Source organism: Ananas comosus, linkage group 8 (genome assembly GCF_001540865.1).
Source record: "Ananas comosus cultivar F153 linkage group 8, ASM154086v1, whole genome shotgun sequence".
Lineage (NCBI taxonomy): Eukaryota > Viridiplantae > Streptophyta > Magnoliopsida > Poales > Bromeliaceae > Ananas > Ananas comosus.
This window is the reverse complement of record NC_033628.1, coordinates 10,263,529-10,280,185: the sequence shown is the minus strand read 5'-3', so window position 1 is coordinate 10,280,185 and position 16,657 is coordinate 10,263,529. Positions and strand designations below refer to the sequence as shown.

Here is a 16,657-nt window from a genome sequence, read left to right as displayed (position 1 = left end):
TTATGTGATTTTTTTTTTGTTAATTTTTTTGTTAACTTTTTTTATTAAATTAATGATAAGGTCGAAATTATAGGATATTTGTTAGGAGCTGAATTCCCTAATCCTCGACTTAGTCAAAGATGTCTCTCGAGAAGAGTGTAGGGGTGTGAAACGGCTGTGACTAGCGACCCTCGAAGTTTCCACCCTTCGACTAGATCAAACGATTCAGCTGATGAGTGATCGGATCAGCCAAGTTCAGAACATTCTACTATGGATTCGGTTTGGCTGGATGAGCCGAATGAACATTCTACACTGTATTTTAGGTCGGCTGACGGGCCGAATGCCTTTATATATTGGAATTACTGTGTGAAACTAGTACAAGAGACGAGTGTGTTTGAGGACATACAGACTCGGTTGATCTAACTTAAGCTTACTCCTAAAAAAAATAATAAGTGTCGGAAAGTAAAAGATTACAATTAGACTACTCCTAAAAAATACGGGAAAAATATAGAGAAAATAAAGATGGTCTTTTATTTTCGGAGAAAAAACTCCTTTTCTGGGCTATTTGCTTATTTACATCAGTTATTGTTTCGTCCATGATTGGCTACTACCCTATTTTTCGGGCCATTTCAAGCCGATCAGAACCGCACGTAACCACTTGCAGTTACTGTAACTTCTTGCAATTACACCTGGCAGTTACTTAATTATATTGTCAATACTTTCGGTGCACACCAAAATCTCTCTTAATCCTCGCTCTTAAAAATTGGGGTTAAATGATGCACCAGCATACCAGTATACCACGTGGCCACGCATTATTGGCCTAATAATATTAAAGTAAATATTCGATAAATTTTAGGTGGGATATTAAAGTTTTTTGTATATAATTTAAAAGTTAACAAAAATGCTGACAAAAAGAAAAAAAAAGCAAAATTATAGAATATTAAAGTGATATATTTTAAATCACAGAATATTAAATAAAAAAAAATAAAACTATAAAGTCGTATTTAAAATTTATCCTTTTTATTATAAGTACACATGCAGTGAAAAAGGCTATTTTTGCTTTTTTTTCTTCTATTATTCTGTGTGCTCAATGCTCATTGCCCTGTTTGTATCAATTCCCAAATGGCGAAATACTTGTTATTATTGTTATAAATATTAAATATGAAAAATAGATATAATTTAAAATTTAAAATTTTGAATTTTCTCGGATAGTACCATCCCAAGTTCTAGCCGAGTCTAAAGCTCGGCGACAAGTGTAAAAAGAGCAGCGCTAAATTAAGTAAATTTAATAAATTTAATTGTTTCTTAGTGCAAAAAAATTATAACAAACTACAACTTATAACTAATATTAATTAAAGACATTAAATTTAACAAGAATGATTCATCCTTACATTAGCTTTGAACGAGGGAACCAACAAAAGAGAGAACACAAATGAAAATCACTGGGCTGCTTCAGCAGCAATCAACAAGACCCTCTCCAGGGAGTTAAGATTCCTCAGCATTGAGTACAAAGCTAAAAGATGATTCCAACACATAATTCCAAAAAAAAAAAAAAAAAAAAAAAAAAAACAAGCTACTAATTTTTGGTTCCAAAAAGTTAGAAACTTCGCGAGGCCAAAATAAGAACATGTTTAAACAAGTACACAATATCCCAGTCTTAGTNAAAAAAAAAACCGATGGACCCCTTAACTATTTAAGTTGTTAATAGAACGAATCACACTTTTACCACTAAACTATACCCGCTACATATTCATTATTGTATACGAATGGATCATTTGTCGAACAAAAAAAGGGGTGAGACAAAATCAAGATAGCATCAGAATCGTGAAAATTCTAGCGTTGACACGTATTTTGTCTCGCCGGGGACTTAAATAAAATAAAAATAAAAAGAAGCTAAGCGAAGAGCGGAAAGCTTATTTAAATAACATAATTAAATTTAAATAGCATAACATAAAAAGGTAAGCTTTTCGTTTGCTGGGAAGTCATTACTAAACTAATGGTTCCCGCCTGAAGGGGTGATTGAAGCTAGACTATAAAAATTCGAAATTCTGTATACATGGACCCCCCTTTTTTCACCTTCTTTTCAACTGCCAGTGCCAGATCTTATGAATTCGGGTCAATTGAATCTCAACTGTTCCAATTTTGTCTCTTGAAGAAGTAAATGAGTTATATTGAGTTCTATTCTATTAGAATAGAAATATGTTAGAATAGAAATATTTTAAATATTTAAAATTGTTAAATGTAATTTAATATTGTTTAATGTATATATATATGATATGTTATCATATGTGTTTTTTTATTCCTTACTTGACAACAGTAAGAAATTAAGTAATAAACTGAGAAAAAGAAAAAAAGAATCTTCAATAAAAAAAAAGAAGAATAAAAAAGAAATATTAAATTAAATAATAATAAATGGGACTTCGATCATAGGAATGATAATGGAAATTTCTCTTGTTGTTGTTGCTTCAATAACAAGTATTTTTGATTGATATAAATTCCAAATTTAATCGTTTGATCTATGAAGGATTCATTGGAATAAAAGAATAAATGTCCCGGCCAGTACTTAAGCGGATCAGGCCGGGAGAATAAACCTTTCGTATAAAATCAAAGAACTAAGATATTCTTTCTATTGAGGAGATCCATTTTGAGTCATTATCTATATTAAATTCCTGATCAATTGCTTTTTTCTATCTTTTTCTTATTTTTCTTATATTTATTTTCTTATACATATTTTCTTATACAATTTATACTATAATATATTTATATATATATATATATTTTTATTTAGTATAAATATATACCTTCCTTTTTATTTTATTTAAATATTAAATACTTTGTTTAAGTTTAAATTTAAATAACTATTTAAATAATTTCTATTATTTATTAGAATATTTTAGAATATTTCCAATTTCTATATTAATAATATAATAATAAATTCTATTATTAAAATAGAATAATGTAATAAAATAAATAATAATAATTAAATAATAATATTAAAGTTAAATAAGATTAAATAAAAATAAATAAATAAAATGAAAAAATAAAATAAAGAAAAGAAGGTGGATTTTTCTCAATCTTTATTTCACGTGTTACATAACTTTCTTTCTGGAGAGGGGGAAATTACTTTTGGGGGCGAAAATAAAAAAAAAAAACTTTGGATTTATTATAACATCGGCACTCACTGTTTTCAAGTTTTTTTATTCGGCCCCTAATTTATTTTTCAGAAGTTAAGTTTTTTGATTTAAAATTTATAAATTTAAATCATATTTAAAATTTAATTTTAATTTATAAATTTAAATCATATTTAAAATTTAATTTTAAAGTTAAATGATATTTTGAATTAAATTTTAAAATTCATGGTTGTATTTTTTTAATTTAAATTTGATGGGTTCCAATTTTAAATTTAAATTCTAATTTTGAAGTTGAATTTAAATTAATTTTGGATTCATATTTTAAATTTAAATTTTATTTTGGATTAGAATTTTAAATTTAAATTCAATTTTGAAATTCAAATTTAAAAGTAAATGTGAAATTCAATTGCAAATTTAAAACANAAAAAAAAAAAAAAAAAAAAAAAAAAAAACAAGCTACTAATTTTTGGTTCCAAAAAGTTAGAAACTTCGCGAGGCCAAAATAAGAACATGTTTAAACAAGTACACAATATCCCAGTCTTAGTTAATATTGGAAGCAATACAAACTGGCACATTCTAAGGCCACAAGCCCCTACAACCGCAGCATCCAAAATTTTTTGGCATGTCATGAAGTGAATAAATAGGAAAACAATCCCGACATCAGTCCGTTCGCAGGGAAGCATTTTTGCCGCGAAAAAGTTAATCGAGCCACCGCGTGATTCCATCTTCTTCGCTCACGGCTGCAAGAATATCGATGCGTACATCCAAGATGGCCTGAACTCAGTCGAACCATAATAAAAGTAAATTGTTAATCACAGCTAAAAAAAGAAAAGAATACAGTACCCGTTTGGCCCGGCCTTTGCCGGCGGGGATGTCAATGGGTCGGATTCGGAACGGGTTTTCAAAAATCCGAACCCGATATCGACTCCAAACCCGAAACCCAAACCCGACAGATTTTAAAAATTCATATCCAGACCTGAATCCGACCAAAAACTCGAAACCCGAACCCGAAAATCCAAACCAGAAACAATTATCTCTTTTCAATATTTCAAAATATATTATATTAAGTTTAAACTTTTAAAATACAAATTCAAATATAATATCAAATTTTCATATACATATTATATATACATATTATAATGTAAAATAAATTCGCGTTCGAATCGGGTTCGGATCAGGTACAGTCAAAATCCATATCCGTATCCATATCCATCGGATTTTTATTTTTGATATCCATATTCGAAACCATATCCATTTAGCATAAGGTAAATTCGCTCCGTTCGGGTTTGGGTTCGGGTTCGGGTTCAGATAAAATTTCGGGTATCCGTACCCATTGACATCCCTATTTGCCGGGCCAACATTGGAGTTATTGCGGTAGAGATTAAATAAAAATAAATAAATAAAATGAACAAATAAAATAAAGAAAAGAAGGTGGATTTTTCTCAATCTTTATTTCACGTGTTACATCACATAACAAATTTTCAATTTGGAATTAGGAGAGATGGCTGAGTGGACTAAAGCGGCGGATTGCTAATCCGTTGTACGAATTATTTGTACCGAGGGTTCGAATCCCTCTCTTTCCGCTTTCTCTGATCACTTGGGATTTTCGAATTTGAAAAGATTCTCATAACTTGATTTTATCATAGTTAAATGTATGAAACAAATAAGATTATTAAGAATTAATTTAGAAAAAAGCAAAAAAACTAGAAATTTTTTATTCCTCACGTCCAGGATTGCGTCCTGGATCATTAGATAAGAATCCAAAGATAAAAAGGGAAACAAAGAATATCACTACTGTGTAAACAAAGAGTTTGAGAGTAAGCATTACACAATCTCCAAGATCATTTTTTTTTTTTNTTCTATATTAATAATATAATAATAAATTCTATTATTAAAATAGAATAATGTAATAAAATAAATAATAATAATTAAATAATAATATTAAAGTTAAATAAGATTAAATAAAAATAAATAAATAAAATGAAAAAATAAAATAAAGAAAAGAAGGTGGATTTTTCTCAATCTTTATTTCACGTGTTACATAACTTTCTTTCTGGAGGTGGGGAAGTTAGTTTTGGGGGCCAAAATAAAAAAAAAAAACTTTGGATTTATTATAACATCGGCACTCAATGTTTGCAAGTTTTTTTATTCGGCCCCTAATTTATTTTTCGGAAGTTAAGTTTTTTGATTTAAAATTTATAAATTTAAATCATATTTAAAATTTAATTTTAAAGTTAAATAATATTTTGAATTAAATTTTAAAATTCATGGTTGTATTTTTTTAATTTAAATTTGATGGGTTCCAATTTTAAATTTAAATTCTAATTTTGAAGTTGAATTTAAATTAATTTTGGATTCATATTTTAAATTTAAATTTTATTTTGGATTAGAATTTTAAATTTAAATTCAATTTTGAAATTCAAATTTATTTTAAATTCATATTTTAATTTTTTTATTTTGAATTTCAAATACAAAATGTGAATTTGAATTCAAATTTTAAATTCAATTTAGACTTAAAAATTAATTTTTAATTATAAATTCAAATTTTAAAATTATTAAAAATAATTAATGGGACCGCAAGTTAATCTCTTTTAATACACTTTATACTAGTTTATAATAATTTAACAAACTTTTCATCAAACAACTTTCTATAATAGACAATACTTCTAACAAAAATAACCAAACGCTCTCTGCAGCTTCTTTTTTTTTTTTCCAGCACCACACTATTTCCTAAAGTACTTTTTCAACCGCCCTACGCTCCACGGCTAGGCCAAACAGGCCCATAAGGCTCTATCAGTTTCAAGATAGTACTTTAAGCGGCAATACAAGCAAATGAAGACCACGAACATTCACAACCAAATAGAGGAAGCAACAAAGATAGTTATCTGACTTCCAGGACATTAACCTCTTTGCTTTTTCTCCAAAAACAAAGTACCGTAATCCACACGAGAATATTGTATTCAACCATGTATTTGTGGCTTGCTGGTAAGTGGAAAGGGAAAAAAAAGTGCTGATATACACTGTTGACAATCTTTGGTGCTAGAATGGAGATGATCTCTCGTTTAAAGTGCAATAGCATATAATAATCAGCATATCAAGTTCATCTAAAAATTACTCCAGCAACTTGATTTCTACGTTGAAAGCTAGAACAAATCGGAATAGGTGCAAAAATGTCACAAATAGGGATCACAAAGAGCAATAGATCTTCAGTTGCTGTAGGTAGGAACAGTATGCTACCTGTTGAAGCTATATAATTTGCAACACTGCTAAACAGAGTTCTACAATATGCCCCATGACATGGGATGTTTTATGTCCAGTAAACTAGAAAATATAGGGTAGAAGTTCTTTTAAAAAAATCAGGAGTTCATTAAAATTTAGTAACAAACCAACATATTTTGAATGAGAACTTAAAATAGCATGATCATAAGAATCGAATTAGAGAAAGATATGTGCCTTCAAAAGATAAAGAAGATAAATACATACCGACGAATTTCTGCAGTTAACGAGTTTACAGTCTTCAAGCACCGAACCTTCCAGCATCCAATTCTCCCAAACATCAAAAGTATGGCTTGCAAATACAAACTCCATTCTCCTATTAATCTGATATTGCATGAAACAAATTATTACATCTACATATGAACAAATCAATAGAATGATAGAAGTTATCAAGTGATTTATTAGCACAAAGAGAATTACTTACTAACTCCATGGGACAAATAGGACAAAATTGTAGGCATAACATTCAATGGAGTAACCAAAGGTACTCTAGGCGCCTACTTCAACTATCTTTAGGTTTTACTTTTAACTTTTAAGAACTCGGATAGGGTGTCTCAATGCATGAGATTATCCAGATATCATAGTGCAGCTAGCTTTTTCCTCAGGCAAGGGTGAGGTTTGCCGAAAGGGTCTAAGTCAATGTCAGATTAAGGGCTGCTACCTCTGTAAATACCAGCCTCCAACGATAACCTTAACACATTAAATGAAAGAGCGATTGAATCAAAGCAAAGCCAAATATTCTAACCTGCAATAGTTTTCCACCAGCAGCAAAAGAACGTAATCCAAGAGTATCCTAAAAAGATGGAGCCAAAATTCAGTAAGAGAGAATCACAAAAGTAAGTATACAGTGGAAATTTTCACTACAACTACCTTGCTTGTAAAAGAAACTAAGAATTGTGCAGCAGGATCCCTTTTCGTTACATTCGACACAGTGTCAAGGAACCACCCACCACTGGCAACTCTCTGCCTAGAAATGTGAAACCCTGAATGATCTTTTGCACGTAATGCTATAACAAAACCATCCTTCAACAACCGACCAGGTTTTCTACCAAGCCCTGCGCTTGCTGTCATGGGCTTTTCAGGAGTTATCTCCATTGTTGATTCAGCAAGAGACATCTGCTTGGTTCTTGAATCCTCAGGAGAAGCAAACCGTGAACTTTGCTCTCTGCCACTGATGGCAGTGTCATCATCTCGATGTGAAATATAGTTTCCATCACTCTCCACAGCTGAAAAGTCATCTGACTTCTGTTGTGATCTACGACGAGCAGGCCTCTTTTTACCCTTCTTTCCTGATTTGCTGCGTTTGCCTTCAGATCTGGAGCCTACGTTTTGAGATAGACCTGAAGCTTGAGACTCTTTTGACAGAGCAATGGCTCTTTTCTTGTCATATTCTGAACTTAAATGACTTTCATCTGTTTGTTGCTCACCCTCACAAACCTGAGAGGGGCTTCCCTTTAGTCGTCTCTCCAACTGGTCATCTTCAATTTCAGCCTCTGCTATTTCTTCATCTTCATCAGAAACAGCATTGGTGGGAACAATTCCATCGAAGAAGAACGATTGCAGTATTGTAATTGCTTTCTCCCTTATTTCCATCCATACTTCTTCACTATAATCTGCACTCCGAGGAAGAATTATGACATTGGGCATCTCTCTCACCTGAAAGTTAACCAAGGTACGAACAAGGTATCAGAAGATAAACATAAAATTCACTAAAAACTTCGCCAAATACCTATAGTCATAGCATGATCATTAATAACAGTCTGATAATGCATGATCTCATGATCTACAGAAGTTAATTAGTCTAAGAGAAACTGGCACTTCTTAGTACAGAAGTTGCATTAGAACCTACAGTAAAAGCCAAAAAAAAAAAAAGAAAAAAGATTCCACAGAGCAAGCTAATAAAGGATTCATTTCCCAATATGTCAAGCTTGTGAACTGTTATTGCTAGAGCAAAATGCAGCGACAGTGAAAATTATTCAGGCAATCACACCCCAACTTAATAATCTAAATACCCTCAAAAAACCTACTAAATGTTACGTCCACACATTAATCTGTACATGTTATCATCATAATAGTGCCAAAGTGTGCATGTAGATTTTACATCTGCAAAGACACTATAACACAGTACTTTAAAGCCATTAAAGCAGGCATTTTTGGACTAAGACAACTGTTTCAACGTCAGATTCCTTCTAGTCTTCACAGGAAGCACACTTAGGCTCGATAAAACAACAAAACAACAATGGCAACTAATCTTTAATCCTGATAATAGTGTTTGGTTAGATATATCTTTTCCTTCTTCAACTCCTTATATCTTCAGAAGATTCCTCTAAGACATGAGTATTTAAGTTTCCGGAAATGCAAGCTATCATCTTGTCCCTGGCAAGTGAGGTAGAAATGGAACTTTTCCATCCGGACAGATGGCACCTGTATCCGGATATCATTCGAAGGGCATTGTTAGTCAGATATGCTAGAAATGACTGTAGGCCGTATATTATTCCTCGGTGCAGCACAATCAATAAGAAATAATTCATACCCCCAAGGTTAATGCTCATACCCATGCTTCCATCCATTGCGGACCCTCGGCTCCATCCAAAGCACAACCGGCTATAGTGCCATCAATCAGAAGCTGTTTGAGCGCACAATCGTCTATGAGCTGACAGCTACCCGTATTGACTATAAATGCCCCTGCAGAAAAACAAATTCTTTCCAGTTTAAGGGAGCGTTACTGTTATATTAGCAACTGGGAAACTCGAATGGGAAAAACCACTGAACTTACCAGGCTTTATATGCTGCAGGCATTCGGCATTAAGTATGTGCATTGTATCATTCGTCAGCTGACAATGAAGCGAGACGAGGTCGCTCGCCGCCAGCAAGTCATTGAGAGTATCCATCCTCCTGGCAGCAGGGGGGAACGCAATGGTAGGCCGTCTGGTCTTTCCCTTTCCCTTGACAATTGTGAGATAGAGTTGAAATGATGTTCAAGACTCGATATTCAGCAAAACAGGGACCAAAATCACAAGCATAAAATAGCAGGACAAGTTCATAAAGATTGATACGGACTCCACTTAGTACAAAGATAAGGAATTGCAAGCAATCAGGATAAGTTTACAGATTAAGAAATAACAGAAGGAATGAAGAAAAACCTAACCAAATCCCAACTAAAAAACTGGATGCACATTCCATGCAGGGAAACAACAGAAAAAAAAAAAAAAAAAAAAAAAAAAAAAAAAAAAAGGAAGAGAAAAATAGATCCGGTTTTATGACAGCAGGTACTGTAAAGAACCTTTTAGAAGTTGTCCGAGGAAAAGAAAACGCAATTTAGGGGGAATGAGACTGTAAAAAAATAATCATCTTTATCCCAAGGTTAGGTTATTCTCCTGATAGTAGAATAGTAGAATAACTAAGGACAAAAGTCCTTTTTTTTTTTTTTTTCTTTTCAGTGTTTCTCATTTCTGAAGATTTTTGGCCATTTTTAGTTCAAAGAAACCCTAATTCTTGGGGCATTTTTGGGCAAAATGTGGGAATTGGTAAGAGGAGGAGGAGGAGGGACCTGGTGGTGGTGGTGGTGGTGGTGGCGGGGGTCGAAGAAGAGGACGCTCATGCGGAAGGCGAGGCTGCGGGTGGCGNCGTCGAGATCTCGTCCTCTCCGTGGGATCGCATGGATCTCCTCTAACCCTCGAGCGCGATCCGAGGGGGAGGCGGAGGCGGAGGAGGAGGAGGAGGAGTGGCGGGAGAGGAGGTGGGTGCGGCGGAGGAGGCCGAGGAGCAGCGCCATGACGGTGTCGGCGACCTCCTCGGCGCGGTTGGCGTCGACGTGGGCGAGGCGGAGGCCGAGGTCGGCGGCGAGGGCGGAGTCGGCGGCGCGGTCCGGGGAGCCGAGGCAGAGGAGGAGCTGCCAGGGGCGGAGGCGCCGCTGGGCCGCGCGGGGGAGGAAGGCCAGCGAGTGGAGGAGCACCGCCGAGGCCGAGTCCAGCCGGCCGTCCGAGAGCCGGGAGAGCGGGACGTGCTCCACGGCCGCCACGCCCGACAGCCCCTCCTGCTCCAGCGACACCTCCTCCAGGCAGTTCAGCGCCACCACCACCGGCACCTGCTGCTGCTGCTGCGCCGCCGAACCCATTCGCCCCGGATCCGAAGGGGATCGGCCCGCGCCGGCCTGCATCCCTCCCTCTTTTCTCGCTCTCTCTTTTTCTCTCCGCTGGCCGGCTGGCTGGCTGGCTGGGATGGATCCTGGTGGGTCGCCGGTTCTTGTTCTTGGTTTTTCAACCGGTGCTTTTAGGGATACTTTTATCTGACACCCCTGCAAAGATTTGAAATTACGAACAGCTCGTTGTACTTTTTTAATTTATAAATATTATTTCTTTACTTTTAAGTAAAAATTTATAAAGCTTATCTGAAATATTATCCATTGTGATCCCATTACCCAATCTTTTTAAAATTTTAATATTACTATTCAACCTATTAAATATACAAACACCATTGTTTAATAGTTTAATTTTTAGAGTATATAATAATTATTTCACATGATGTCAGGTCAAGAGGTTCTAAGTTTAAGAGTGGAAACGAGCCGAGCTCGAACAAATTTATCTCAGCTCAAATTCGGCTTGAAATTAATTTCGAATCTAAATTTAGGCTCAAGCTCGGTTTGAAATTAATTCGAGCCAAGCTCGAGTGAGCCTAATTTCGAGTCGAGCGAGCTCGAGCCTTAAAAGAACCGCTTAAAATTCTCGACATCGTACGATTAATTGTTTAATTTGTATAATCATTATCTATAATTTGATACAAAAATATATTTAATAGTTTGAAATAAAATAATTATATAAAATACAGTATTATAATATAAAGAAAATTAACTTATGACTTAAATATCTAATCATTTCAGCCTCACATGTCTTCTCTTCTTTCTTCAATCTCCATATTATTTTTTCTCATCTATGCACTCAAAAAATAAATAAATTATATAGGTAAATATTAAATTAAACTATCCAATCATATATAACTAAATCAAAATTTTGTATAAATAATAATTTTTTAGCTTAAAAAATTTTGTATATTTTCTCAAGCACATAGCTAATGGCAAGCTAAGAAACGGTGGACGCGTGCTGTTACTTTATAACTTGGAGGGCTTTAGACTTAGTCACTTGAAATGAAAGACAAAGAAAAAAAAAGAGAGAGAAAGATATTAAGAATTTAAAATTCTCTGGAAAAAAGAAAGAGAAACATTATAAGAAAAGGTGGTCGTAAAGACGGTTTTTAGTTATCGTAGACAGTCGGTGTAGATAACACATCTACGATATAAAACTAGTTTGAGTGACCGTCGGAGAGGCTCAGAGGCAGTATATAGAGGTGGTTTCAACAGCCCCAATATTTATACTTAATATTTTTTAGATATATTTTTATTCATAATTTATTAGTAATATAAAGATGATTAAAATTGTCTTAACAAATTTAACCTCTAAAGGCGATTAAAACCGCCTCTGCAAATTATTTATAAAGAGTATAAATTTAGTAAAATTTTATTCTTTTGTTGGCATATTGGATTTGTTTTTATGGATTAGCAACATTGATCCAATTTTAACTAAACTCAAGTTGATCACTCAGCATATATATAATTAAAATATTATATATATATATATAGAATTGAGCTTCTATGCTTTTAAAAGTACCAAGTCAACCGAGCCTAATTCAAGTCAGCCGAGTAATACTCAAGTTCGACTTGAAATGAATTTTGAGCTTTTTTTTTTGTTCAAGCTCGGCTCATTTAATTTCAAGCCAAGCTTGGGCGAGTCGAATATCGAGTCGAATACGAGCCTGCTCACTCATTTGCCAGCCCTATCTATGTTCGAGTCACGCCTAGGAATGCAAACGGGACAGATCCGAGGGCAGGAGGGTTTCCCCACCTCCCGCTCCATTTCGGGGCTGGGCGGGGCGGNATGCAAACGGGATAGATCCGAGGGCAGGAGGGTTTCCCCACCTTCCCGCTCCATTTCGGGGCTGGGCGGGGCGGATTCAGGTTGGGTCATTTTTCGTTTTATTTTTGGCTCCCACTTTTCGCCCCATTCAGGGTGGATCGGGGCAGGAGCGAATTTTTGACGGATCAGGACGAATTGAAAGAAGAAAAGAATCTCTCGCCTTCTACCCTGTTTACTTAGCGGATCGGAGCGGATTTGGGGCGAATTATATTTTTTTATATTTTTTATTCCCACTTGCCACCCCGAGGCGGGAGCTCAACCAACCCGAATCCATTTGCATCCTTAGTCATGCCAGATTCCTAACATTATTATTATTATTTTTTATTTAATTCAAGTCCACGTCATAAGTCTTATAAAAAAAAATCTGGAGCCTAGACGTAAAGAAAAATATTAAATATATAAACACCGTTATCTAACAGCTTAAGTTTTTAGAGTACAACTGTTATTAAAATTTAAGCTAATTACTTATTGTAATAAATTTTATAATTACATAAATTGTAAAAAATATACTAATTAAATATGTAAAGATAAACGGCGCATTCAAAATTTTAAAGTTAACGAGTCACTAATTGACTCAAATCAAATAAATTAAAAGGTCAAATAGTGAAATCAAAATTTTTAAAATTAGATAGTCAAATTCAAATAAATGATAGTTATGATAAGTTTTCTATATTTTTATCACGAGATTAACTGGGTACTATCGGTAGTAAACTGCTCGGTTTACTACCAATTTGTTTTTGATGATAAAGCTTTCTAATCGCCGATCGGCACGTTGAACATGATCTAGACCATTTAAACTATTTAGAAATCAAATTTTATGATTTTTTTGACATCACTAACCGAACAATCAAAGTGTCACAAAATTTGTAATTTTAATAGCTGATATGGTGCGTTTGCTCGTTTAACGGTATAGAAGAGCTCAAATCAACTAAAATTTTGTTAGAAAATTCTTAAAACTATTTAAAATAAGAATATTCACTTTCAACCATCTATTTTTTTGTTCACTTGATAAACAAGAGAACAATATTGAAAATACATAAAATTTGATTTCCAGATAGTTTAAATGGTTTAAATCATATTTAACGGTGCCGATCATCAATATGAGAGTTCCATCATCGAAAACAAATTGGTAGTAAACCAAACCGTTTACTATCGATGGTATTATAGCAAAACTCTTTTTATCACTTCTAAAACTTGAATATTGACTTATCCTGTATTCAGAAATTTGGCTGGAGTTCAAAAGTTTTTATACTTTTGTCCCAATTAACTGTTAATAATACCCTCTCTATACTTTATTTCCGAATTAACTGTTTTTTTTTTTTTAGAGATAGATAGCACGCTACCCGCTTCGTGTATTTCATTTAGAAATAAACTTAGCTAGAAATGTGAATCAACTAGGATTCGAATTTGGATCTCGGATACCAACCACCAACCCCTTTGCCACTTACTCTAGGGACGGTCGGTTTTCCGAATTAACTGTTAATAATACCTTCTCAATTGTTTGGCAGTTTGAAAGAGGCGCCTTAACTTTACTCTTTTTACCTTCGTAAAAATATATAAATCTTATTTCAACTATCACCTATTTAAATTTTACGATTTAATCTTAAAAAATTTGAATTTTACCAACTTACTTTTTAATTTATTTGATTTGAATTAATTAGTGACTCTTTAACTTTTAAAATTTGAATGTGTCATTTATCTTTACAGATTTAATTAGTATATTTTATAAGTTATCATAAAATTAATATCTTGAAAAAATTCTACTTAAATTTAAATTTAATAAAAATAATTTATTAGAAGATTTAAGTATAATTTATTATCATATTTAGGTACCAATAATATATTTTAATATAATAATATAATTAATAATTTACATAATAAAAATAATTTATTATATAATATAATGTCTAGATAACTTCCTTTAATTTAATATATAATCTTAATAAAACTTGGAATTAAATATTGGAACAGCACTATTCGATCAAAATGGTGGAATAAGTTATTCTGAGCATTCAGTGATAATTGAAAATAATATAATTTAATCAGAATAAAATATTCTGATAAAAAAATACTTTATTGTCCAAATAGTAAGGATAAATTTTGTTATCCCCAAACCAAACGGGATCTTTCGGTTAGATATAATTATAAATGTAACATATTAGAGATGCATATAGTTGAAAATGCAGCCGTCGCAACTACTATCCAGTTTGGTTGGATACAGTAGAAAGTATTGCAACTGCAAATAATTTATTTGGTTACACGTAGTTGAGAAATAATTTTTAAAATTTTATTATTTTATATATATGATGGCGAGATTACCTTCAGGGTGCGTTTGGTTCGCATTATCTTTTTAAGATTCCTAGTAATTGAATAGGAATAAAAAAATATAGCGGTGTTTGGCTAAACGCACTAAGTAATCTAGTTGGTAATATTAAATTTACTTGGGAATGAGATTTATCCCAAATTACTAATCTCATTCCCTTGAGAGAGGATGGATATCTTCATATTAATGGATCGGGATAATCATAATATGTCTAATCTCTTTCTTTCTCTTTACTCGCTGGCTAGTTGGTATTATTTTTCTTTACACTCTAACCTTATGTCTCTATCTAAATTTATCTTTTTCTCTTTAAACTTCAATTATTTTTCTCTCTCTAAACTAAGCTCTCTCTCTCCCTCTTTTTCTAAAATCTCAACTATTTCATTCTTTCTAATCTCGACTCCATTTCTCTTTCTATTTCTTTAATTATGATATCTCTCTCTCTAACCTATGTTCTCTCTCCTTTTTTTTCAAATTTTTTATAGCATTATCTAAAATTAATTAAAAAATAAATAAATTAATTGTATATTTTTTTTGTAATCTTAAATAGCATGACTAAATAATATGACCGTACGAACCAAATACAGAAATGTCATATTCTTAGTAATAGGATGAATAAGAATAAGATTTTCGGATATCTTTTTATTCCTAGTAATCTTTCATAGTGCAAACCAAACGCAGCACCCTCAATGTAAAAAAAATTATTTTTTGTTTAAAAAAATAATTAAGGAGGTAAGCTCATCTTTCGTTTAAAGTTACTCTTTCCAAATACTGCAGTTAGAACTACGGCCAATTTGGGCGTAGTTCCTACTACTACAGTTGGACCTCCTCCCGTAATTCCTACTGCAACAGTTGAAATTAAATACATCAAACTAAATATCGAATTTGTATTTATATACAGTTATAATTACTATATGATTATAACTATAAGCAACCAAACGGCCTCTTGTTGGGTAAATTGTCGAGTAAATGGCTCCAAACCTTGGATTGCTCGTCATATTTTGTGATCCAGATCAGAGGGTGGGGGATTGCTCACCCGGTGATGTTTTAACCACCAAATGATAGAGGTAGGTCGATCTAAGGCTTTATCGATTGCCATGTCATGTCATACCATAAAAATCGACAAATTAACCACCGAAATAGGGACTCTTTAAATGAGTGTAATTAAAAATGCTCTTTAGTTTATGCATCTTATTATTTGATTAAATAAAATATAACATATTATTGCTCTGTATATGAGATATTAAAATTACCTTCGATATAAAAAAAATAAATAAATTTTTTTTATCTAAAAGATGATTAGAAGCAGGTAATACACATTTTATTTAAGTTACTTTCTCCGACGGCAGCAACAATTCTCTTATACAGTTTCAACTGTAATAATTAGATTCAAACGCATCAAATTAAATAGTGTATTTGGATGTACATATTATTGTAATAAAAAATTTTAATTTTATAAAAATGATCCAAAATATATGCTTATAGTAGATATTTATTATTGAAGTAATTTTTTGATAATCAAATACAAAGATTTATATATATAGATGTTACAAAGTTATAACTAGAACCGTCAACGAGCCGAACACGGGCGAGCTGGAAAATAATAGAGCTAGATTTTTCTTGACCGCTTTAATTTATATTAAAATGAGTAATTAAGGATATTAATCCAGCTTGTTGTTACTCAAAATAAATTTAAGCTGGCTCCAAATTATTTCGAAATTTTGACCCAGCTTGAATTAAAGTTAATAAATATTAATGCATGTCAGGTATAATCAGTATTATTATTTTTAATTTATTATTATTGATGCTTTGTTTTGCTCTTAGCATTACTAATTATTATTAAAATTTAAACGTTATACTATCGAACACAAAAGATTTAAAATAGTATTCAAAATTTGCTACATTTCAATCTAAAAAACAATATTTATATATATATATATATATATATATATATATATATATATATATATATATATATATAT

At 32.6% G+C, this 16,657-nt stretch overlaps 1 protein-coding gene and 1 non-coding gene across 2 annotated transcripts; one reads left to right on the top strand and one right to left on the bottom strand.

The window, feature by feature from the left end:
- Positions 3,574-10,657, bottom strand: LOC109714373 (C-terminal binding protein AN). Its single transcript, XM_020238975.1, has 7 exons — positions 9,937-10,657; positions 9,163-9,331; positions 8,941-9,071; positions 7,257-8,042; positions 7,132-7,179; positions 6,594-6,710; positions 3,574-3,884 (listed from the first exon to the last, which is right to left on the bottom strand). Exons 1-7 carry the CDS (start codon positions 10,543-10,545, stop codon positions 3,810-3,812), a joined length of 1,935 nt encoding a protein of 644 aa, XP_020094564.1. The 5' UTR covers positions 10,546-10,657; the 3' UTR covers positions 3,574-3,809.
- TRNAS-GCU lies at positions 4,606-4,693 on the top strand. Its single transcript has one exon. It is a non-coding gene; the product is annotated as a tRNA-Ser (tRNA).